The sequence below is a fragment of the Aulostomus chinensis genome, chromosome 6 (assembly GCF_037954235.1).
Source record: "Aulostomus chinensis isolate RoL2024-O1b breed Wild chromosome 6, RoL_Achi_v1.0, whole genome shotgun sequence".
Taxonomy (NCBI): domain Eukaryota; kingdom Metazoa; phylum Chordata; class Actinopteri; order Syngnathiformes; family Aulostomidae; genus Aulostomus; species Aulostomus chinensis.
The window spans coordinates 6,655,833-6,681,526 of NC_141325.1; the positions used below are offsets into that span (position 1 = coordinate 6,655,833).

General features: G+C 43.9%; 2 protein-coding genes across 4 annotated transcripts in view; both read left to right on the forward strand.

Annotated features, from left to right (window-relative positions):
* The first annotated feature begins 17 nt into the window (after positions 1-17).
* On the forward strand, positions 18-16,912 carry ssh1a (slingshot protein phosphatase 1a). 2 transcript variants are annotated; one of them, XM_086206113.1, is made up of 15 exons: positions 18-169; positions 2,675-2,712; positions 8,311-8,411; positions 10,085-10,149; positions 10,766-10,887; positions 11,215-11,283; positions 11,443-11,508; positions 11,752-11,946; positions 12,055-12,148; positions 12,329-12,457; positions 12,656-12,702; positions 12,815-12,961; positions 13,227-13,427; positions 13,534-14,236; positions 14,378-16,912. In XM_086206113.1, exons 1-15 carry the CDS (start codon positions 89-91, stop codon positions 15,485-15,487), a joined length of 3,168 nt encoding a protein of 1,055 aa, XP_086062239.1. In that variant the 5' UTR covers positions 18-88; the 3' UTR covers positions 15,488-16,912. The 2 variants fall into 2 exon arrangements, with proteins under 2 accessions (XP_086062239.1, XP_086062240.1); XM_086206114.1 differs by lacking the exons at positions 18-169; positions 2,675-2,712 and adding an exon at positions 4,816-5,688.
* A 3,793-nt stretch (positions 16,913-20,705) lies between these two features.
* LOC147259885 (coronin-1C-A) overlaps positions 20,706-25,694 on the forward strand; it is a 33,932-nt gene continuing 28,943 nt past the window's right edge. The window contains exon 1 of one of the 2 annotated variants that reach the window (XM_086206118.1): positions 20,706-22,617. In XM_086206118.1, coding sequence (XP_086062244.1) covers positions 20,712-22,617 — 1,906 coding nt within the window. In that variant the 5' untranslated portion in view covers positions 20,706-20,711. Of the gene's footprint in view, positions 22,618-23,613; positions 23,758-25,694 lie in introns of those variants that run through there. The other variant, XM_086206119.1, reaches the window with a different exon arrangement.

Sequence of the window (25,694 nt, forward strand, 5' to 3'; positions counted from 1 at the left end):
TCCATCCCTCCATCACTTGGATCGTTAGCCCCGCAGCTAGCAGCTCACCAGGCCACAGTGGCCGCCGGTGCATCCCCAGCTTCCAGCCATGGCGTTGGTTACTTTGCAGCGGTCCCCGACCCCAAGCGCCGCATCTACCGCCAGTACAACAACTACGACAGCCGGGGAGGTCAGTCATCCGCCGGTTGAACCTGAGCAATGCTCCGTGGTTAGCGGACAGGCTGAGGATGTGGGAGATGTTGCCGGAGAAAGGCCCGCTGATGAAGCTAATAGCTACCGTTAGTTAACGTACGATGCTAGCTTGTTAGCCGACAGCAGCTAGCGCACGGCTTCGTTTCCTATAGCCAAATGTTTTAGATAATGAAATGCCAGTAGAGTTGTCAAATTTCCCCTATTTTAATTTTTTTTTTATATATAAGGAAGCTTCACTTTTAACCAACATCTGCTAATTTGGATTGTGGGACATTATATAAAAAAAGAAACTCTCGGTATAATTAGACAAGTGCCATATAAATGATATGAGCTTTAGCTAACATTAGCTACAGAATGATGGGACTGGCTGACATTGAAAACAACGCATTGATCCAACTGTCAGAGCCATCACGAGGTTGATTCGGTTTACATCAGGACGGCTCTCTGACGAAGCTGCAGTCTAACCGTTGAAAAAAAATCACTCTAAACTTTGGTTGGGGAATATAAAGGACACTTCCCTGCATGGTTGCAGCTGACTGCTTCATGTGCAGTCCTGTTAATACTAGTGGACAACAGTTGGTGCATCTCTGTGCTGTCCGGCTGGTTTTGAGGTGAGACGGGGAAGTCAGGCATTGCCATTTTTGGAATCAGACTCGTGTGTGTGTGTGTGTGTGTGTGTGTGTGTGTCAGTCAGTAAGTCACCTAAAGACCTGTTTACATCTGCTGCTTCTCCGTGAGAATCACCTTTTGAGTGTGACAGAAGGAACGAGAGTGAATGATTGTCTTGAATGAATGGCAGAATGGCAATCAATCAAAGATAACTTCCCCTAACCATTTTCCAAGCACAATCCCCCCTCCCTTGTATTCACTGCCGGATGGGGGCGCTAACTGCCAATATTTAATGAAGTGCACCGGCTGACCTCATCTTGCTCAGAATCAAGCTCCGTGTCCACTATAGAACTGACAGCCGTAGCTGTCACAGCCACAGTTCTATAAAATTCATGTAAAATATTGAAACCTTTTGCACAAGTAACAATAGTCTTAATATGCTGAGGGGGGGAGGAAACATACTGTAACCTTGAACAAGTCAGTTATTGCTAAGCACTTGCTGCATTTAAATGATTAGTTTGTTTGAGTGGGTTTCATCTCTGCACCTCCGTGTCCTGCTGGAGCGGGTGGTGCAGTCCTGCTTGAGCCTGAGCAGATAAAGCTGCTGCTGCTGCTGCAGCTATGATGTCATCTACTCATGAAGGGTGGGTGGTGTGGCGGAGCACTACTGGAGGTACTACTTGGTAAACAGAGATGTGATGGACGTTGTCATTAGTTTTGATTTTAAAGATGGTTTCACGCTCAATGGGGGAGCATAAAGGTTTTAGGGCATATTCTCTGTATTTGTGCCATTTTATTTCCTGCTACACACACACACACACACACACACACACACACACACACAGAGTATTTCTCTCTTTCTTGCATTTATTTCAGTTACCGGACCTGTTTTATCCTTTATATCCCCTCTTTATGTCTACCTACTTATTTTCTATGTAGGACCCAGTATGCTTTGCATTATTCCTGAATATTTTTTCCAAAATAAATGAGTGTACAGTAAATTAATTTGAAATCAGCTATGAATAACAGGTGTGTAATTAATTGAAATGCAGTTGAAACTGAAATACTGAAATTTTCAAATCCCAGGACAGTGCAGTACTTGTTGAAGAGCTAATAAAATTAGATATTGCAGTACTGCAGAGATGTCCTGTCTGCACATCAAATATTACAGTTTTAAGAAAATATGTTTGATACGGATTTCTTACCACAATCACAATATCTGTGAAAAATAATTGCAATTTGATTATTTTTTTAAATCTTTCAACCCTTAAGCCAAAAGACAAAGTTTCATTTGCAGTGTCTCATATTTTATTGACCTTGTTCTAAATGAGTCCTGAAACAGACGAGTTTTTGCAGCCTTTATTTCAGGATTGTGATCCAATGCTAGAAAATCGTTTGGCCTTGATTTTTTCTCTGTGTGTGTGTGTGTGTGTGTGTGTGTGTGTGGTCAGCTGAAATTGTGCGACCACAGTTATATTGCTGTCCATGTGCAATTTGCACTAATATAGACATGATTTAGAAAGGAGTGCAATGCCAGATTTAGTTTTTCTGTTCCCTTTCATGTCAGAATCAAATAATTGATGTCCTCAAACCATTTTGGGCAAAACACCAGTGAGTCCATTCTCAGGAGAGGAATTGGTGAACACATGAGGTTTCATTAGCTGTTAGCGGTCGCAGCTCTGACTCGGATCCTTGAGAACAGCAGTGTTATCAGTCTTAAATCACTGTATCAATTTAATTTATGAAAGTGTACGATAGGAATGATATTTACGTGAGATAATACAGCTCTTTCCAAGCTGCACGGCTGGGATAGTTTGTTATTAATCACACATTTTTGGTTGTGGAATTCATTTTTCTCTTATCTGTATTGCAGGATTTTGGGAGTGAAGATGAACGGCGGATAAATCAAAGGTGAGTTCACTCTCCGGTGTGGAGAGGCCCTCCTCTTGCGTGGTGTGTTAGCAGGGCTCATCAACTGGTCGACTGCATCTGTCTTTGAGTCATTTAGTGAAATCTTGTATCGGCGGCAGACGAGCTGGCATCATCTAGTGAGTGTAAACTGTGTGTCAATGTTAAATAACACACCTGTCTGAGTTGCCTGCAGAGTCATCGGTTCTCAATAGACATCTGGAGAGCAACGTTAATCTCAGTAGTTTATGAACTAATATTTTGACAGATGTGTCTGTATTTTTATCAGCTCTTCAACTGATGAACTTCTGCTGCATTCTTGAGTTTACAGTATTGACATTTAGTCTAGCTTGGTTTACTGCTTTTGCGCACTGAAATCTATGCTACAAACCTTTCATGTCGTCCCCTCAGCAGAAGCTACATCCCACCTTCACGTAAGAGGACTTTGCTGGCAGTAATCAGGAGGAGATCAGTCACAAAGCAGCAGCTTTGATGAGCCGCTTCCCCCCATGCAAGATTCGGTTAGACAGACACGGTTTAGTCATAGTAGCGCTGAGACAGGAGAATACTCCATCTTAACTGAAATGAAATAAGTCACAGTATTACCTCTCTCACCTATGTGGGGGGCATCATCATGTCTCTCAGTGACTGGCGGGATTCTGTCCAGGAAGCAAGGAAAAGGAAGTTAATCATTACTTCAGTAACTTGTGCTTTGTTCATTCGGGCTCTCGACTTTTAATTATTAATCAACAATGATACCACTAGATGCTTTTTTTTCTGAAAATAGTTGCAGCTGACTGCATGGGGTTTTCTTTTTATTGGACAAGAGATGAAGTGTTGGGAGTCGTGTTAAAACCAGGTAAAGCTGTTTTTCTGAAGAACAATGAAGTTGTTTTTCTTAAGGAGGCAGTTTGAAAGCTCTCCATAACTCGCTTGCTGTGAGATTGTACGTAAGTGTTGCAACAAGGTGAGCAGACAGGCCAGTTGCCTGGGGCCCCAAGCTAGAATGGGGCCACAGCAGCAACAGTAGAGGACCCCTCCTTAAATTCTTTGATTGGCCATGAAACGACCTGAAGGGGCCACGACCCTTTAGTCTACTGATGTGCTTTCAGTACATGTAGTTAACGAGTGGAATGAGCATTCTTGGTATGAACTTGTGATTGTTATTTTTATACGTCTGTTCTGTTGAAAAGTTCTGTCTGAAATAGAGGAGACTTTGTTGAAGCAGAACACAGAAGAGGGAATGCGTCATTCTAAGATCCAGCTTTGCAACAGTCTATACAACATCCCGCAGCAATGCGTGAGTGTGAGAATGATCTATGCATGATGCGAGTCATGTCTTGCCTCAAGATTGCTCCCGTTTTTCAGGGACAGTGTAAGCCATGTTATGCAATTACATTGCCAGTAAAGTCATGTTTTATAGTATTATGGCATATTAAGCTCTCTTGTATTTGACAGGCATATTGGGCTTTAAGATCAGGGTGTTCTGATCTGGTACACTAAATTGATAGCCCATCTGTTGACGGACAGCCAAATGACTGCCAAGTAGGAGTATTTGCGCTCGCTGCTCCTGGCTGACCTTGATAACGATGACAAGCTGAAAGGGTTGATGGAGGCCAACCTAAATATCTTGCAGGTGTCAGCGGCACTGAACCAAGCAATGATTTCATCTTGCCACTTTGCACGTAGCAAAGTTGGGCAAAAAAACAAAAAAAGTGTGTGTTTGCGTGTAGATATTGGGTGCAGCTTTTGGAATGAGGAGGAGTGTGTGATTCAGTACAAGTGAGGGTCTCCCTCACTATTCTAATAATATAATCTCATTTTTTCTTTTAGATAGCAATTCCACAGTCATTTCAAAATTATATTTCATGTACATTTTGATGCATTAATTTGAATCTACAAGAAACATTGACTATGTTTTGCGGAGCCATAAACAACAGCCCATTCTGGTTTGTTTGTTGGTAAGTGGCAACCAGTGCTGGCCACTTGAAGGAGAAAGACAAGATAATCCCTCCCTTATAAGCCCGGGTATAATGAGATTTGGGTGTTTTGGGTGATTGCCAGTTCTCACTGGCCTTTCCATCCATGCTTGGCCCATGTGTTAAGCTCCCTGGAAGCACTACCTTGGATTCTGTTGATCCATGCAGTGGCATGCACATACCATTTAGAAGTTTTGGCCACAATGCCTCTCTGTGCTCAAATAGAACCAGCAGTCCCGCTTTTCCCCTGGAAGACAGGCGAAGAAGCTGCTACTCTCAGCCAATGGATCCCTGTTAGAGAGAAGCACAAGTTCCTGGAAGTGGATTTGCTGTGGCTGAGTGGAACCCTGTTGATCACCTTCTACTGAGTCACATCTAATGGAGGAAGATTCATGTGTTCAAGGGGAATTTCCTCTCTTTTACTGCATTGGATTCATTGTGCCTGCCACCTTCTGGCGGCTTGTTGCTGGAAAACAACAAGAGAAGCTTGTGATTGAGTTTTTGTGTCTTTGCGTATAAGCGATTATGAGTGTAGGAGAGACGTTTGCTCTTGCTTTAACTTATGCTGTTAAAGCTTGTGAGAGAGAGGAAAGAGTGGGGGGGATGGAGAAGTTGTGAGGGCCTCAGGTAGCGGGTGGAGGCTGCAGCAGCGTGTCCCTCCAGGCTGACTCGCACACACAGTCGCTCCGATGAGGGAGGAGGCAACAGAAGGAGTGGAATCTAAACACCTCTCGGCTGAGCGGCACAGATGAGTGCAGCCTGTCAGTCAGTCTGTCACTCGCCAGCAGTGGGACAAGAGTTGACACAGACGTTCTTCTTTTGGACTTTGCTGCCTCACTGTTTCTGGAGACTGATGAAGAGGAGATAGCTGGTGCTGGCGAAGGCCTGATTGGTTCAACAGGATGCATCTGGTCGTAGAACCCATTCAGGAGGCCATGATGAAGATGATACCTTATTTCGTGGAGAACGCTGTGTTGACTCAGAGTGAGATAAACCGCATGTGAGTTAAGTTTGTCATTTAAAGTAGAGGCTTAAACCAAATTCTTTGCTTCTGATGTTTTAATTAGACATTCCACTAAGATTTATTTACTAAGCTCCTTTAGACTGAATGATTATTTCTAAATAAGTTGTAAAAGGAAATTATTTCCGTAAGATTCGAATCAAGACGTCAGCATAACTGTTTCAACATTAGCTCTTGCAAGAGTTTATATTTAATTTCAGGCAAGCAGACTGAATCACAGTTGACGTGCACTTTAATTCAAATAAGATGTCACTGACTGGCAGCTGATGTTCAATGGAGCCTAAATCTCTTTATTCTTGAACTCTTTGACTGTATGATCTGATGCGTTGGCGTGCAGTGAAAAGGCTTCTGTAGTTTTGTAATCTTGTGAAATCATGGAAGCTATCTGGGAAGCTTTGTTCATCGTCTTTGTTTGCTCTGAGAGCAGCTGTATTTTTAGCCCGGTGTTTGTGGAGAAGCTGATAGCAGGGTGCTGCAGGGCGACAGAGTTGAGCTCAGGCTGTGTTAACTAGGATGTCTGAGTCAGGACAGCTCCTGATTTACAGACATCCTCAGGTTCCACGAGAATATTCCTTTACGTCGGTTTGGAAAAGGGAGAATAAGCAGCAGGAATTTGTACTGTACCTCCTGACAGCCACATAAATCTCACACAAGAGAACAGACTGAAACTGAAATCCACCAAAGTGAGACAAAAGCTCCGGTTGAAAAGTGTCCACCCCCGTGCTTTGTCACTGTGGGACTTTTTTTTTTTTTTTTCTGTGGCGCTGGAGGCGAAGGGAATTTATTGTGAGGTGCATAAAACCAAGTCCATTGTTCTCACAGAATCATCTGCTTGTGGGTTTTGAAAGTCCAATCAAAGAGAGCTGATTGAGGGAGAATATTCAGATCCGGTGTCACACCAGGTCTCATGAAAATGTTACTTAGAATTCTTATTCAAGTACTCTATTTCAGTGATGAGATAGTCGACTGAACCAGCATTGCTCTTTTGAGCTCAGAATTACGTTAATATTAACTGCATGCCAGTATTTTGGTAACAACTGTTAAAGGTGGAGTCAGCGGCTATTGTCCAAAACACTTGTTAAATATCTCCTCTTGGTCTGCTAGCTGCCTGTTCTCAGTAAATCTGAAAGAAACTGGTCGAGTGACATCACTTAATTCCAGCCAATCAGCAGTTGGAGCTGTTGTCCTGGTTCGTGCCATATACCGTTGTATGAAATATGTCACTTGCTACAACAGACAATCTTCCCCTTGAAATTAAATGTCTCCTCACGTGCAACGTTATTTCACGTCCCCTGATACCAGACATGGGACCTCGCCATCCATCAAAGTACGGAGATTTCTGAATGGCAAACTCGCTTTTGTATGAGGGTGAGAATGCAAGATAACAACCCTTTCAGGACACGACTTACTGGAAATGATACTCAGCCCCCTATTGTCCTTCTTTCGACTGGGCTAGCCTACGATGCTCATGTTGCTGGTCGGACTGTGTTTACCAGGACTGCCGTTCATCACTGGGATGCTGCTCGTAAAACTTTAAAAACTCTTCAAGTATTTCTGCCCATTTCTAGCAGCAAAACCTCAGGGAGTACCCTTCGTCTCTCTGTGTATCACTATTACTTTTGATGTTTCTAGCAATATGTAATCTGTACGCTCAGCAATCTGCCATGTTGGCCTCTTGGCCGGCGAATCTGGTCGTCTGTGTCGTTGCCTTGGCATTGGGCGTCCATGACTGTGGCGCAGTCCTCGGGACGGACAGCTGGGGGGGTTTGTGTATGACTGCTGAGTCTGAATATCAACAGTCTTTCTCCAAGATGGCAGAGTCCCACTTTAAAACGGTTGTTAGAATCAGCTCAGTGGTGATACCTGTTTGGATCATGTTGTGTTCCTGTCACTCATCAGTTCTCTACTCTCCTAATGATGTCCTGTTTTGCGAGACTGCACACATTGAATACACGGGGCGTGTGTTCCATCCTGCTGCCAGGCCGAGTTATGACACTTTGATTTTCAGTGAAATGGAATGATTGAAGTCAGCCTGGAGGAAACAGCTCAGTTGTTTTTTATTGCACTTCCTCACTTATGTCATCTGTTGACAGCAGCAGCCTAACCTGAGAACGTCAGGGTTTTTATAGGAAGGTATTAACTCCTTTTTCAGTTTTGTGCGTGCGTGCGTGTGTGTGTGTTTGTGTGTGAATGTTTGTACCTGCTGTTAGGTCACATATTTAGGGCACAGTTCATGGGGCCAAGCCAGCACAGACCTGATAAGTCAAATCAGAGTGCAGCCCGTGCTGCAGAGAGAGAACAGATAAGCATCAGGACCAAAGCTTGATTGATGGCTGCTGCAGACCTGAGATCTGCCTGTGTAACGCACCCGCTGGGCTTTTCCACCCAGCTGTTGTAGTATTTCACCAGCAGAGAAGAGTGATTTATGCTCAGGCTCATTTCCCATGTCTACTGAGCTGAAACTTTCTTATAAAATTCAATATTTTTCATGTCTCGGTGTAATAAACAGGCTGTCTGAGCTGTTGCTGTGCACCATGGTGTCTGATGTCTAATGTCCATGCTCCAATTATTATAAATGAAAGCTGTCCTTTTATTCCACAGCCTGAGCGAGAGCTTCTTCATGGTGAAGGGGGCTGCGCTCTTCCTTCAGCAGGGGAGCACTCACCAGAGCCAAAAAGTACATCCTCACCACAAACATGCAGGTGAGAATCACAAGGCCACAACGCCCACAGCAGCTCACCCTACTCACCCAGAATGTTGTTTTGATCCCTTCAATCTGCCCATCAGACGATCAGGCTGTTCAGTCTAGGTTTTGTTGATGGTCTGTCTGACGGGTTCATGTTCTTCGCTCTGTAACACTGCAGCAGATGTTTGTGTTTGATGAGAAGAGGATGCAGGCTGCCTTGTTCCAGACGTCTAGCTTAGGCAGATTAGTGCTCAGATCCAGTGAACAGGAGCACTGAAGGTTCAGCTGAAGTTGATGATTGACCGGTTATTTTCGCATTCTCGCCCTCTGTGATGACTTTTTGGACTGCACAATGATTTCTTTCTGACATAACATGAGATCCGAGTTGAATTATGATCATGATTCATTGATATTAAGTTTGAGTGAGGAACCGTTTTATGCGGCTTGTAAAATAAATGGACATAAAGAGGAGAAACCTGATGGTAAGTAGTTGGCCTGCAGCCTTCTAGAGGACAATTTGAACTGTGTAAAGTTCAGTGTTGATGTCTTCGTGGCTGCTCGACTGGAATAGCTGGTGGCACACTCCACGTGCCAAGTTCACCCTGGTGATGTATCTTTATAGAAATTTGATAGACATGTAGTGTCTTGCTGATTGTACTGGATCTGGTTGGTGTTTGAAATCAAATGTCAGCATTGTAAGTCTAGTAAAAACACAAAGACTGACCCGAGTGTTTCTCCGCTTGATGGGAAATCTGGACCAGCCAACAGCCGAAATGATGCCAAGCCACTGGCGAGACCATGGCTGTGAGTGGCAGGTTTGTACACTCCACCAGTCCCTTTGTCAGGTATCCCACATGTTTGCAGGTCCCGCTTTTGTTCTCTCTTTGGCTGAAGAAACCAAGTGGTTGTGTGACTCCCAGTAACTATGGCCTCCTGGGAAAAAGAGACGAAGACTTGATATTCCTGTTCGATCAGACATTAGCCGGCAGTCAGTGATTTAGATGTACAGAGGAGTGCGCCACTGCTGCTGGAGTGGAATTCATATGTGTGGAGCACCCGTCGGCCATCTAGATGGAAGTTTGACCAAAATTTGAATTTTATTTGCGTTTTCACTTCTGCAAAGGAGGGTACATTTTCAGCTGTGTTGGTCCCAAAGCTCGGTGGACAGGATTCGCATGGGTCAAAGTAGAAGATAATTAAAAAAAAAAGACTCCAACAGCACATGGATCAAATAGTCAGTGACTCTCTGTCTCATGACAGAGGGTGCAGACTCAGCAGGAGTACGTGATTGGTCTGCCTGTTAGGAGGACATACCTGTCTTTTAATCAAGAGCAACTTTACACCCTGTTTTATAATCCAGTCCAACTGCCATGACTAACTGACAGCCCACTCGGCTCAGCGAGCACTGAGCGATGGATCGTGTTGTTTGTTTTGTTGCAGACATTTGCTCTTTTTAAGAAGGAAAATCAAGTCAAATCTCCAAGGAGTTCGTAAAACTGCGTATCGTTAAACAGGTTATCTGTGATTCCACCCCAGGATTCACTTTTGTGCCAAACACAAGGAATCACTGTGACTGTTACTTTAGCTCAAACCTCAAGCCTCTTCATCATCTTCATAACTCCTGTCAGTGACAAGTGAGCTCTGTAACCACTGACACCAAACTGCTCCACTTACGATCTTCCTCTACAGGAGACTTACCTCAACACCTGCAGGTGATGATCAACATTCTTCGCTCTGAGGACAGGATCAAACTGGTGAGAGACAACAGACGTATATGTATACCCATATAAACAAAACACACACACACACACATACACATATAGGTCAGTGACTAAGGAACTGGCATAGCAAAGCCTCCAGAGTGTGTTTTATTGTGTTCTTAAGACACTTCACTTGCTCACTGTAATTATTAGCTCATGAGAGCAAGTTTGAACACACATAGGAGAGCATTACCGCATGTTTGTGTGTGTGTGTGTGTGTGTGTGTGTGTGTGTGTGTGTGTGTGTGTGTGTGTGTGTGTGTGTGTGTGTGTGTGTGTGTGTGTGTGTGTGTGTGTGTGTGTGTGGAGGGAGGGAGGGGGGGCACTGGATTTATTTCACCTGATGTTCACTCTCTCCATACTCGGAATGTTCCCTTTCATAATAGAACAGTTTTCGTTTGTGCATCATGCTGTGACATAATTTAGCAAGACAATAAAATGCGTGGGGTCACACTAAAGTATTGCATAGTATTTATAGAAACCCTTCCACAGCAAATGAATGTAACTTGTAGTGGCTGGCAGGTGCCACCATAAACAGGTGTCATTCTCTGGACATGATAAACAGGAAATATGGATTTGAATTGAATGTACACGGTCTGTCCCCTGTGCAGGCGGTGCGGCTGGAGAGTGCGTGGTCAGATCGTGTACGGTACATGGTTGTTGTGTACACCAGCGGGCGACAAGACACAGAGGAGAACATCCTGCTGGGAATTGATTTTACTAGCAAAGACTGGTAAGAATAGGACTGAAACATGGCTGGGGGGGTCATCATCTGTGTGACAAAGACCATTTATATGTCCATAAACAGCACAGACACCAGACTGTAACAGTCAGGTGGTTACTTTGAGGGTTTTTCCCACTGATGGGCTTCATTATCTGACCTAAGAAAATGTCTTTGTTTTAATGAAATCTATTTATTTTTCATAAAGCTGCTCAAAAAGTTTTTTTCTGTAAATGTGACAGATCAGTCCAGTGTTATTTATACAGCACCTGAGACATTGCTAAGAAAAGCAGACATTTTATATCTACCTGGTGTTTGATTCTTATTCTCCTCTGGCAGCAAAAGCTGTTCCATTGGGATGGTGCTGCCTCTTTGGAGCGACACTAAAATCCATCTGGATGGAGACGGGTAAGGAAGGAGAACACACTTGATGACTGTAACATTTCCTGAAGCTTGAGCCCACTTTGCACCTACACCTTAAGACTTCAGCTCCAACACACACGCACACAGAGCTCAACCTCTGAAAATAGCCGTCTGTGGTTGTTTTGTTTTTTTTTTGCATCTCAGGGGCTTTACTGTGAACACGGCAGGTCGGACTCACGTCTTCAAACCTGTGTCAGTGCAGGCAATGTGGTGAGTAATCCTCCGTCTACAACAGTTTCATGACACAGCGAAATAAATCTCCTGATTGCATGTGATGACCAAATGTGCCACTCTGCTGTGTCTTTCTGCCACCTGCTGGCAATGAGAGGAACTTGCAGAGAGTTGCTGGGGGTCTGAGATTGCTGACAGCACAACCATCAGAAGATTTTGTTAGTATTCCTTCTTTGATCATCTATGACTCTGAACTTTACCCTTCACACTGCTCCAAACTAGGTCAGCTCTCCAGGTGCTGCACAAGGCATGCGAGGTGTCACGCAGATACAACTATTTCCCCGGGGGTATGGCTCTCACGTGGATGGGCTACTATGAAAGCTGCATCGCGTCAGACCAGAGCTGCATCAACGAGTGGAACGCCATGAAGGACTTGGAGACGACGCGGCCAGACTCACCCACCATGTTTGTCGACAAGTCAGTTAATAGAAATCAAAGCCGAATACTTAAGTAAAGGTTACAGGAATCAGTTCCAGTCTGTGTGATGGAAGTGTGACATTTGATTTGATTGTCTTCATCTTTTAGGCCTTCAGAAAGAGAGAGGACAGAGTGCCTTATTAAAGCCAAACTCAGAAGCATCATGACATGCCAGGATTTGGAGAATGTCACCTGCAAACAGGTTCATATAACACACATAGCAACAAGCCGCTGTTGTGCATTGTTTTTTATTTTATTGGTAATGACTCCACACATCATCATCTCACTCTTTTTCAAACTCACCTTGTAATTTCCGAAGAGATCAGATTTTATTGTTGTTCCTAGCTAGACGTTTATTTTATAATCTAATCTTTCTCGTCAGATTCGTACGGAATTGGAGCAACACATGAACTGCAACCTGAAGGAGTATAAAGAGTACATCGACAATGAGATGCTGCTGATCCTGGGCCAGATGGACAAAGCTACGCTTATCTTCGACCACGTCTACCTGGTGGGACATTTGATGTATTTGTTTAAGTACAATTCTACCTTATATTCACCGAAACATCTGTTGTTCCTCATGAATAACATGAAGTGATTCTAAGAAAGACTGGTGTTCTTTGTTTTGAGATTTTGGAAAAGGAACAGTCTGAAAAGAGATTTAAAAATACACTCATTTTGAACTGTTCTTTCCTTCATTTGTTTTTAGGGCTCTGAATGGAATGCATCTAATTTGGAGGAGTTGCAAGAGATGGGGTGATTTATTTTATGTTGTAGAGGAGCTAAGATAACCAGACGCAAAACATATTTATGTTGTGATTTGAGCATGAAAGAATGTGGAGGAATTAACACTATCTGTCTTCCTCAGGGTGGCTTATATCCTCAACGTTACCAGAGAGATAGACAACTTCTTTCCAGGCACATTCAGTTACCATAACATACGCGTCTACGATGAAGAGGCCACTGACCTCCTGGCTCACTGGAACGACACGTATAACTTCATTGTGAAAGCAAAGTGAGTGCTGAGAGGAACTGAAAATAAGGTTTTTGTATACAACAGTTCACACACAGGAGACATGCATAATAATGAACTGCCCTTTGTTCAGTTGAGGATCAGATTGGTGAGTTGAACTAACATACACGTTCCCTATTACTCATTACTCTTATTACTGGCTGAAATCATTGAAAAGTGGCTGTATTCTGAGGGCTATATTTTGCTGTATATGTATATATGTTAATGTAGTATTTGATAATTACAGCTGTATAATTCTTCTCCACAGAAAGAACCACTCCAAGTGTCTTGTTCACTGCAAGATGGGGGTCAGTCGGTCAGCCTCCACCGTCATTGCTTACGCCATGAAAGAGTACGGCTGGTCGCTGGAGAAGGCTTACAGCTTTGTCAAGCAAAAGAGGAGCATTACGCGACCTAACCCAGCGTTCATGAGGCAGCTGGCAGAGTACGAAGGCATCCTCGATGCCAGGTACAGCCCATCACTTGATGCCTGTAGATGTAGGTCAAGTCTTGATTTGTTTCCGTTTTTGACGTCTGCTTCCTGTCTGTCCACGGTATTTTTTAAAAATTTCTAGTAAACAGCGCCACAACAAGCTGTGGCATCCAGATGCAGACTGCGAGATGGCGGAGGGCCAGCAGGGGTTGGCCCAGTGTTGTGGGGGGGAGGAAGGAGACCACCTGACCCCAGAGCCAGGCATGTCTCCCTGCTGTGAGGAGGTACTGTCTGATAAAGGTGCAGCATGCCCATCCCCGTGCAGGACTGTTGCACTGGAGATCGACCCCGCATACAACAACTACTATTTCCGCCGGCTCTCTGACTCAGCGCTGGACAGCGAACCCTCAACGCCTGTACGCGGCCCTCCTCTCTTGGGTATGGAAAAAGTCTTCATAGAAATCGAGGATGTTGAGCGTGATGCCTTGTTGGATGATGAGGCCTTTGATGGGCGAGAAGGTCTCCCACTACCCCCTTTTGGTGCTACGGCAGAGGGGACTGCAGCCCAGACCTGCAATCGTGGCCCCGAGCCCCTGGAGGAGCTACGGCTCCGGCTGGAGTTCAGCACAGTGGAGGAAGAGGATGAAGAAGAGGTACAAAAGGAGGAGGCAGAGATGGAGGTGCTCATGCAGCCTGATGATGGAGGGGGTGGGGAAGGAGGTGGAGGAGAGGAAACACAAGATGTGGAGGTGGAAGGGGACACGGAGGGTAATGGGATGGACCTTGTGACCCTGAATGAAAACTCCAACAACAACAATCATTTCAACCCTCAACATCACCTCAATGTGAGTTTGAATTAGCACAATTTGAATTGAGATCTAAATTGTTAGGAGTTATGTAGAATAGTATAGAGCACACATTTATTTATACTTTCCCGCTGACACTTTTTTTTGTATTTTGTTTTTTTTTTTCCTCTGGTAATTTAGGAAAAAGCCTCTTCTGTCCCTCTTCCAGCTGATGTGTCTACACTGTCATGGAGGGATTTGAAATCCATGCAGAGAGAAGAATCTTCAGCTCTGCTTTCAAAGCTTTGCCTTAACCCCAGCCCTGAAGTCCCAAGTGCTCCAGTCCTTCTATCCCATGATTCCTGCGAAGGCCTCATGTCCTCAGTGGGACTGCTGCGCCCCTGTGGTCCTCTGTGTCATTGTGCCAACTGTGCTGCCCCCCCTCCCACAGCTCTCCTCAACAGAGAAGAGCAGCCGGGAGACTCACAGCACGTCGCTGAGAGAAAGGACAGCAGTGATTTATTAGATATGAACAAAGACATTGAGAAAACAATGTCTGCTGTCTGTTCGGAGGCTCTCCCTGAGCTGATGACGATGGATGGGGAGGAAGATAAGCCTGCAATGGCTTGTTACCTTGACCAGCAACAGGAGACCCTGGTGGAGCTGCGAAGGTCTGGTTTGGTACGACGGCGTGCAGAGAGACTAGAGAGACTTTCAGGTGTGTCCCAGGAGAGCCTGCACTCTCTGAAGCCTATTCATGCATGCCAAATATCCAAGAGGAGCCCCTTCCGCACTGATGAGGAGGAAGAGTTCTCTGGCTTTACCACCAGGGACTTCACAAAGTCTTCGACACCGTGCCAAGTACGGTTGGAGCCCCTGGTGGTGCCACTGACCAATGAAGCCTTGTTGGGGGTGGTGGGGTCTGGGTTGCTCACGCCAACCTCCTCGCCTCACGGCTCCACCCTGACACGCAGCTCCAGCAGCGATAGCTTGCGCAGCGTGCGAGGCAAACCCGGCCTTGTACGTCAGAGAGCACAGGAGATCGAGACCCGGATGCGACTGGCAGGCCTAACCGTGCCCTCAAGGCTGAAGCGGTCCAACTCCCTGGCCAAGTTGGGCAGCCTCACCTTCTCCTCAGAGGACCTGTGCTCAGCCTGCTCCTCAGATGCAGGAACACTGCTGCTCCTCTCACTATCCCCAGAGCCAGATCACGGCCTGGAATGGGAGTCCCCCACCACCTCTGCTGTGCCTCGGCCCTGCAAGGACCCGCACACCCCAGAGAGAGCGCTGCGAGGTGAGCCCAGAAGCTGACACATCAAGCGGAGGTTACAGGCACTCCTTCTACCCCGTCATCTCTCACCCTGTAGAGCTGTAGAGGGTTGTACAGAGTTGAGTCGAAGAAACAAATGAAAACTGAACAATGCCAACAGTCACAAGGAGCGTTGACTCCTTTGCCACATTATCTCTCAAACTGCTGTTCACAGTAAATGTCATATTGCTGTATCTGACAAGTGTGTAAAGCCATCAGTTCACCTCTAACTTGGTTTGATTCATGGACAAACAAGTGCCTTACCTATGAGACCAGAGGCACAGTGTGTTAGACTGCAGGAGAAGATGATACAAATAACCTTTAATTTCACAGCTGTTAGTACCTGATATGTACCAAATTATGCTATGGAATCCATCGGCACTTCTATTATTTTTTACCTGACTGGTACAAAGTGGTAGCCTGTTAACTTGAGCCACTCAATGGAGCTTGACAGAAAGCAAAGCATAAATAAATGTAGAGTTGTTTACCACAGTTTTAAATGCTAGAGGGTTCATCGTTACCTCATTCATGGAGCTCTCGCCAGTTTGATTCAGTTCATTGGCTGATGTCACAAAAAAAGTCAGGACGTGTAATTAAATGTGAGTCTGTGTGAGTGAATGGGTTGAAGAGAGAAGGACGAGGCATGCTCACTGTTTTCAGCAAACAACAGAATGGTTTCTGTTTTTGTTGTTCCTTTGCACTGCTTTTTTATTGAGCGAAATACTGGTACGCAACAAGCTATCTTCCAAAATAACATTAGAGTAATGTTATTGACCTCATCATTCCCCACTATGATCTCGGGAGGAGAGCAGAGTCGTGCTGCGCGGCGTGAAATCATAATGCAAATGTAGAGTGACAGGAAGTGAGGATCTATGACATCAAATCATAATTGGTGTTATTTTATTTCTCTGACTATCATTTCTTTTGACATAAACTCAAAAAAAGACTTCGCTTCCAAACTTTTTGTTTGTTTGTTTGAACAGTAAATTAGATAAACTCATCCTTGAGAGTTGCCAACATTTTTTTGCGTTTTAAAATGTGAAAGACCAAAGTTCTTTGGCTGTCTCTAAAACATTGGTTAAAAAAAACAACAACAACAAAAAAACCATTGAAGCTGTACAAAATAGGTGAATCATAACTTCCAATCATGTATGTATTTGAATGCTGTCACATCGTTTTGCACATTTTGGGAGAAACAGTCGAGACTCAGTGGAGTCGTTGGGCTGTTAGGCTTTTATGCTCATATCATCAATGAGTTTTAAAGCTGCGATCACAGAAGGTTACGTCACATTTTTGTAACCATTTTCTTTTTATACTTAAGTATGCAGTAACTTTTGTACTGTATGTTGCTGTAGTTTGAATGCATATTGCACTTTTTATGTTGGTCAAAATGTACTGTATGTGTTAATTATGGAAATAAACATGTCCTTTTCATAAAATATTGTGGATCTGGTGTTTTTATGACTTTTTTCTGGAACATAATTCATTTAAAACTGATTTATTTAAAGTCCCCGCTGCAGCAGCTGACCTGCTAATTGAGAACAAACAGCTGCTGACTGGAATTAGGACACTGTATCAGCTCTATACAAATCCTTTTGAGTGGCAAAACTATTATAGACATATCTAAATATTTGTGTGGTGACTTGAAAGTGATGGTGTGTGTGTGTATGTGTGTGTGTGTGTGTGTGTGTGTGTCCTTAAATTACATCATCATGCCCCCTTCTGTATGCTTTGGCAGGAGAAGAGTTTTCTAACAGCCAGGTTTATATAACATTTGGCTTCCCGTTCTGTTTGCATGACATCAGTGGATTACTTAAGTTACACGCTCTTGTTCGTCCCGCCCTATATGTCTGTGCGTGTCTGTATAATGAATAGTACGCTTGTGCACACTAAAGCATGTGATGGAGCTTTGAAGCTGCAGGGATGCCATGCAGCGGTGTTTTTGCATCACAGAATAAAACATTTCTGGTGATTTTTCTGCATGCATGTGAAACGGGAGACGAGACTCTTCGACAAAAATAAAACTGAACACTTACATGACAAATTCATCATGAGTGTACCCACAAACGTGTCTGTTTTGAATTTACAATGATCTCATCGTAGGCTGTAACACATTTCAAACAGGTCGGCTAGGACATGAAGACTGCGAGCTGCCTGTCTGTCAGCACAGTAGCCTTCGGTCTGGGTGTGGGCCGGTCCCTCTTCCTCATCCTCAGCCGGTAACTTCTTGGCTGCCATGCCTCCACTTTTGTTTTATTATCTTAGTATGTATCCTGTTTTGGACATTTCCATGGAGACCAAGAGAAACAAAAGAGAGGGTTGAAGCTATTTTGCAGATAATTTCCCACACTCCTGGACTTACAAGGGTGGCTACAATTACTTGCCATTTATCCCAGACAGAAGAAATCTTTCTGCTTATTTCAACTAGACTCCTGGAGTGAAGCAGCATGACACTGGTATGCTAACAGTGCTGGGTGAGGAAAACAGAAAAAAATGTGGGCATGACTCATATTCACACCTATGAGGTGAAGGGTTCAAGACCTGCATCCCTGTCTCTGTCTTGGACGAAATGGAGATGAGGTTAGATTCAGGATTATACTGTAAACACACAATTCATGTACCTGAATCACACAAAAACATTTGCGATGAAGATTAAATAACTTCTTCAAGGTTATTCAGAGAGCAAAATAGATAAGCAACAAGTTTTCCATCATTGTTTTAGTCAGATGTGCTGTGACATCACATGATGTAACATAAGGCTCCCATTGCTTGTGCGTTTCAGGGAGGACAGAAAATCGCCAAACAACCAACAAAGAGCACTCTGTCGGTCTTGAGAAAGGGAGAGAGAGAGAGGGATCAGCTCAGCTTCTACGTCTGACTGGTAAGTGACAGACGCCACAGACCTGTGAATGATAGGCGTTCAATATTATATTAATCACCAAGTATTGAGTTGAGAGCCGTCAGGATTCAAGTCTCTGCCAGGTGTTTCTTAATCAGAGCTGAAAAGTTCAACTGTCTTTTCCAGCTGCGACTCCTGTTCACTGGATTGAATTCTTGTGTTTGAGTTATGTGGAGGCAGCAGACCACATGGTGATCAAGTGAGTAGCTTTAGGCATCCAGGGAGGATGAGGGAGGATAACAGACTGGTTGTTAACAGAGATGGACTGCCTCAAGGTAAGGGGTTCCCCACACGGGCTCATAGAGTAGAGTGACGATGGATAGCGGAGGAAAATTATTGAGGGCAAATTTTCTCCACAATAATTGCAACCTGAGTCCACTTGACCTGAGTGTGTCTTACTTCTGTGACTTGTTTTGATCTCTTTAAACTTTTACGTGTAATTTTATCATGGATTTCTAGGTTTACATGCTGTCTCTCAATATCACAGTAGGAAAAACACATCTGTGTCTTCTCCGTGCAGCTATGAAGTGGTCTGATAACATTAGCTCTCTTGGCCATGTGTTTGGCCAGTGAGCAGGCCTGTCAGATGATAAGACAACAGCAGTCATATGTTGTCACACAGAGGAGGAGGGCATGGGTCCACAGACAGGAAGCAGACGCATTGTTCATTGTGTTGCAACATATTCTCTGCTTACTACTGCAGTTTGCAAGGTGACAACTCATTAAGCAATTAGATTGTGGAAAGGTTTGTCCCCTGCAACATTTAGGCTTTGCTTTGTGTTCCACTTGACTACAACTTGCCATCATTCCCCCAACAATCACTTTCACAATTCATGCTAAACTAGTCGCCTTTCACAGCGGAGGATTCTGATCCGAGAGGTAAGATGAAATGACAAATATATCCATATTAGTTTAATATTTAGCCGAACTCTAGAATTGATGCTAAAATGGTGTCATCCACGTACGATAAAGAAGAAAAAAACCAAACTTACTGCTACTAATAAATAATGCATTGTCAAATCTGACAAAATAACCCAACATTTAAACGTTCCCTTTAAAATCCTATGGATGAGAAGTGTGGGAAGTGACTTGCTAACAGACTGTCATAAGACTTCAGTACTAACAGAGGGAAAAATCAATCGGTGCGACTACACTGCTTCTGTCGTGCACATCTGCTGGAGTATGCCAAAACATTTTTACACAATAACACTGTTATTGTAAGGTTTCATACTTTCGATTCACAACTTCGATTGGCCTGTTAAGCGGGAAGAAAAAAAATTGATGTGCAAACAAAAAAACAAAAAAAATCCACACAATGTGCACATTGATAGAGCTGAATCTGGATCAAATTCAGATAGTCCAGCATCAGACCAAAACAATGCTTAAAATTCACAAGTGGCACTGTTTCAAAACCTTGTGACTGTAATTTGTCGTAAAGTTGAGCTACTGTGACGCTACAAGCGCATGAATAACTTGACAGATGGCATAATGCAGCAGTTGAGGTCATAAGATTCACTGCGTCCGCAAAAAAATAACTGCTGCGTGACTATGAATCGTTGGCCACTCAGTTCCTTTCCAACACTTAAACACCTCCTAATGACCCAAGTGTGATGCTAAAGCTGTCCAGCAGCACTTTTGTCTCCATCTTCTGGCAATGACAGTTTTCACTAACAACTGTTGACACAAGCTTGTGTCATTGGCGCAGGTAAGCGTTGTTACTGTTTTGAATGCAGGATGGTGCATACATGGTTTTGAGTGTCACACAACCAGGCGACTTGTTTCGCAATCTGAATTTGATCCATTTAGCCTGATAACATTTTGAAAGTCGCGAAGAGCTGCACGATTATGTTAGTTGTCTACCCACTTTCAGGTTAGCAGAGGGCTAATTGCTTACTCAGTATGCATCCTCTTGAATGCTCCATATAATGTGGAATGCAGAGTGTTGTACTCATTGATGATAATAATGAGCATTGTGTGAACTCATTTTGCCAAAGCTTGAGTGTAAGGGGAGTTAATTTACTGTGTGTGAAATATTATGCAACATAGCTTTAACAAGACACAGCGTGTTGCCTGCAACTTTCATGTTTATCAACTGAGTGTGGCAACCTCATCCTCAAAATCCCTCCCTGCTCTGGGGTGAAAGAATAAAAGCCACATAATCCGTCGTGGCATGTAGGAGATATTAAAGATTGTGTAAAAAATGAATCATCCAATATGGCTGCCACAAGAGCTGATAGAGACCCAGCTTACACTACATCAACAAGGAAAGTTTGGAGGGGAGGGGGGTAGTTGTGAAGTTAATGCTATGTCTTTCTCCTCAGACCAGGATGGGACAGAACCAGGACAAAGTAGACGGGGGAGAACAGGCCCTTGTCGAAGGATCAGAGGAGACATGCCCTGACTCGAGGGGTGCAGGCAGTCATACAGGTGATGTCATGGAGGGAGGAACCTCCTTTGAAGAGGAGGCTGGTAACACTGAGGAAAATTCAAAGGAGCCAGACGCTCAAGATCTGGATGAGAGCCACAGCCGGGATCCAACAACACCTTCTAGAGAGCAGCACATAAATTTGTGGGTGAGTCCTTTCGCTGCAAGGGAGGTGAGTCAAGGAGGGGCGGCAGGAAAGGAAGGAGGAGGAGAAGAAGGAGGCAGGACAGCTCCAGTGATTGCACAGGAGTTGAGCAAAAACCAAAAGAGAAGTATTGTAAGGACGGAGGAAAGAACCAGGACCGACAAGCTGTTCAATCAGACCAAAATCAAGGAGAAGGGGACTGAGGAAGAGCTTGAGTCATCCTCAAGAATCAAGATGGAGTATCAGGCCGAGGGAATGATGTCATGTGAGGAGAACCAAGATGGAAAGGACATAGAAGAGTCTGGCAACACTGGAGGAGGTTCTGTGACGAACAGTGGATGTGGAGCTCAAGCTGGTGATGTCATCCACCAAGCAGGAAGTGAGTTTTTACAGGATGATCAACGAAATCAGAATGTGAGCATGATTGTTGACGTGGAGAATGAAGATGTTAAGCTTCATGCAGGAACAGTGGACCACTTAAGGGAGAGGAAGGAACCGCCCACAGCTCAATCCCAACATCCTTTGAAAAACAGGCCACAGAAAGAGTCTCTATTAGGCAAGAGTGGTAACGTTCACCACAGAGCTCCACAAGAGAGAACAGAGAGTAATACCAGAGGTGAGATGAAACCTGAGTTGAATGACATCCCTTCAACTGCACTTTCAGATTCAGCATTAAGTCCAGCATCAAGTCCAGCTTCACCCAGTGAACCCAGTTCTATTTTAGAGAAGCTCTTGAAGAGAAATAGAACAGAGGCGACCCCATCTCTATCAAAAATAAAAGAGGTTGAAATAGACAGCAAGCACGTTCCTGAGAAGAGAATCCCTGACGACGACACAGTGAAGATTTCATCATCATCCTCTTCAGCTTCAAAGGAAAAATCTACGAAAGTAAAACTATCAATACATAATGACAAAAATAAGGATGGGGACATAAAAGTCCCCATCCTGACCTCAGTCATTGGAAATATGTGTGAGCGCTCACCTGCAAAGTCAGACGATCAAAGATCAGCAAAGACCTCAACAACGGCTTCCATCAAGGAGGAGATGATACCAAATGTCAGCCCTTCAGCTGTTTCACGTGAAAGTGCTTCATGTGATATGAAGTCTGCACCCTCTGTTGTGCCTGATTGTGAGTCTTCACCTATAAAAAGTGATGGACATTTTGCAAACTCATGCCATAATAAAACAGACACCAGTGAGAGTAAAACTGATCCCCAGCTTCATGACTCCAAGACATCAGACCTTGAGTCAACAGGTAACAAGAAGGTGAAAGACTCCACTCTGGATGCTGGAGCACAAGCTGTGGATCCCAGCTCCGTTATCTCTGAAGATAACCACCCGATCCCATCCAGCACGAAGCAGGATCTTCCCATGTCTGATAACAGGATACCAGACCAACATGATCAAAAACCTGGAAGTGATGACAGCGTATCTATGCGAGATAAATCCCACACCACTCCTAAATCTAGGCCCGTCTCAGAGCTCATAAAGGAAACCATCCAACTGCATGAAAAACTGCAGCACCAGGATCGGTCAAAGCCCCCCGAGATCAAACCTGATGAGCAAGGTCAGTCTGTGAAGGTGGCCCAGATGAAGGCAGCTTTCGACTCAGCTCAGAAATCCCCAGACAAAGCCGTCGAGAGGAAGCCATCTGTGAGAAAAGGTAAGGGCTTTAAAATATAGCCAGAGGCAATATCCACTGTGCAGAGAACACCGAGGATAACGGGATAGCAAGTAAATAACCAGAACTAGAAAACTAGTTGTTTAAAGAAAAGTTATCTGGCAGACTATGTTTCTAAGTCAATGAACATTGAGAATTTGGGTGAATTTACAAGACTGAAGGCTGGTGAAGAAAAAAACTGATTAGATGATGATGGAATACAGCTGTTCTTAGGTCTGCATTGCTGTGGATTTGTAAAATAATGCCATCTTGTGGTCTTGAAATACATTTGTGGTACATTGTGTTCTTCAAGAGAATGGACAGCTATTTTTAATATGCCGAAATTATGAATAGACTGTTAATAGCTCCTTAAGCACAAGCCATTGTTTCATTCCCTTTCACAAATTACATGACCAGTAAAAGCTGTCTGCTTAAAAAAAGACAGGTAAATTGAGGGATTACATTGGCACACAGTCAAATTCAGCCTTTGCATTCACTTGTGTTTCCATCCATACACCCATATCACCCCCGTCCCTTCCCTGACTCATTAATACATGCAGGCACACACACTATCATGTATTGTTCTCAATCCCCTAATTATTCTTGGCTATTACTGATTATTATAGACCATTTTGGCTACTCTGGTTGGACATGAATACATTCAGATTTGAAGAAGGATGCACTTGTCTGTCCTTTAAAAAATAAATTCTATTCCTTAACACATTGTCAATATGTGCTTTTCTAAATTGTACTATCCCATGATATATCTGATAGGTTCTGATAAATTATGTCGACAGAAAATTGCTGATAAAATAATGAAACTATCACAATAATACCAGTGGAGACTGAAATGCATTTATAATAGTTATTTGAATTTCTGTAACTGGTAGCTGAAAGAAGGGTAGCATACGCCCCCCGTTTCCCAGACGTCACGCTGATTGGTTGATAGAGATGCCCGTTAAATTCCTCCTCTCCACACAGCGCCCGCCAAGCCAAACGAGGGGGCGGGGCCAGCGACAGAGTAGCGAAAGCAGTCAGAACGAAGGACTTGTGTCAGCAGTAGCGGCTCCAGCAGAGGGAGGACTTAATTGGGATCTGCGGTGTTATATCACTCGGTTATCGGGAATACTTTCTTCTCAGAAGGTAGGCTATATGGTTTGTTTAGAAGCTGTTTGGATGATTTAGCCTCAATAGTTGTCGGCGGTGGTCCTCGTTTGTCCGTACATCATCCTGACAAAAAGTGCGTGCGCTAGCTAAAATGAACCGGGGCAGTTCGTTCAGTGGACTGGCTAACACGAGCCCACTAATGTAACTGATATTAAAAAAAAAAAAATGCCGTCGATATCTGGAGAAATAGCTGCTTTTAATCAAGGTTGTGTCCTCTCCCTGTGTCGATTCGTTGACAACCACGACCTGAAATGTGCTGTTATACGGTATTGAGCGGGGTGGGGTGGCTAACCATAGTGCGGCAGGAAAACTTATCTCCCAAACGATAGATCCACATAGACGGAGGTGCAGGCAGCCTAACCGCGCCCTGGCTCCTGGCATCCTGTACTGGTGCTAATATGGGCTATCCAAGTCATACAGTCTACTCAAAACATGGCCTGACCAGCATCTACCTCATTCACCCATTCAAGCCATTTTTTTATGGGCAAACAAACTCCATTGATTCAAGTCAATATCGCCAACTGTTTAGTAGTCTTTCCGTAGAACTGGTCACCGCTTCCAAGCTAGCAACTAAAGATGCTATCCCTGTGACCTCCATCAGCTTACACGTGGAGAGTTTGTTGGTTTGAAATGAACCTGTGCGGATACCGTTTTAATCTCTACTAACAGTGGAGAGGAGTCACTAGGGACATGATGGTGCACCTGTGTTTAACGCCATGCACGTCAGTTTCCATCCGCATCAGCTTGACAGATCTCCACAGCAAAAACGGGGGCTACACACACACACACACACACACACACACACACACACACACACACACACACACACACAAGACTCATGGACTAAGGCAGGGGTACTCAAACTTTTTCCCACAGAGGCCCAAAACTCTTGCTAAATTGTGAGCTGAGGGCCTAAAGCAAACTCATTTTGTGGTGTTAAACTTCCTTCTGTCTGTGTACCACTGCCTCTTTTTTTCTGACTGGATAAAGTAAAGAAAAAAATTACATGGAATCATTTTTAATCAGCTTTTTCACCTTACATACTAATGAAATGGTATATTACGTTTAAATTATTAGGTCTGTTATTATTATTTGTTTACAGGTCAAGCCAATCCTGATGCCGAGCCAAATTTGGCCCCAATGCCCTACTTTGGGCATCCTCGTGTTAAGACATAAAAAAAAATGCACAAATACTACAGTGCGTCTTACATTCTTTTTGCAGAAGAAAACGAGTTGTCACATTAAGATCCTTTAAATGGCGCCTATGTCTTTTCTCTCAACAAAATATCTAGAATGTATTCTTCATTTTTTTTATTCCTTTTGTTGAACAGCTGATCACAAGATGTGTCCCACTTCACTATAAAGTCATAATTCTCAATATGTGTCAACTGGAGGATTCAAGCTTCCACATCAAACTTTAAAATCCGCTTCCAAATTATTTGTGATGTCACAAATCATGCGTGCACGTCCGCCCCTTGAAATCAAGTAATGGGAAAAGCAAAAGCTAACACTTCAATCAGTCATTGTGAAAGCAGCCTTCTAGTGACAGACTCTGCATACACACATTCCTTACAGGGAAGCTCAAGCATTCAACTGAACGAATAAGAAGAATCCCATTTCAGACTAGAAAGGGGCTTTCAGGTTTGGTCTGGCCATTTAAATTATCCCAGAAATCCTCGTACCATACATCTTCCAATGTTACAATCCTGAGATAATAATTCTACAATTATATCAAAGACAAAAGATGCAATAACTCTACATTTAGGAAGCTGAAACCAGTTTCTGGTCCATTAAAAAACTGGAACCATTAACTGATTTATTACCCTTCACATGAGTTGGCTGCTTTTGTTTGATGTGTTCGGATTTAACCTCATCTCAAATGTGGATTACCTCAGGCCACCTGCGATGTTGAA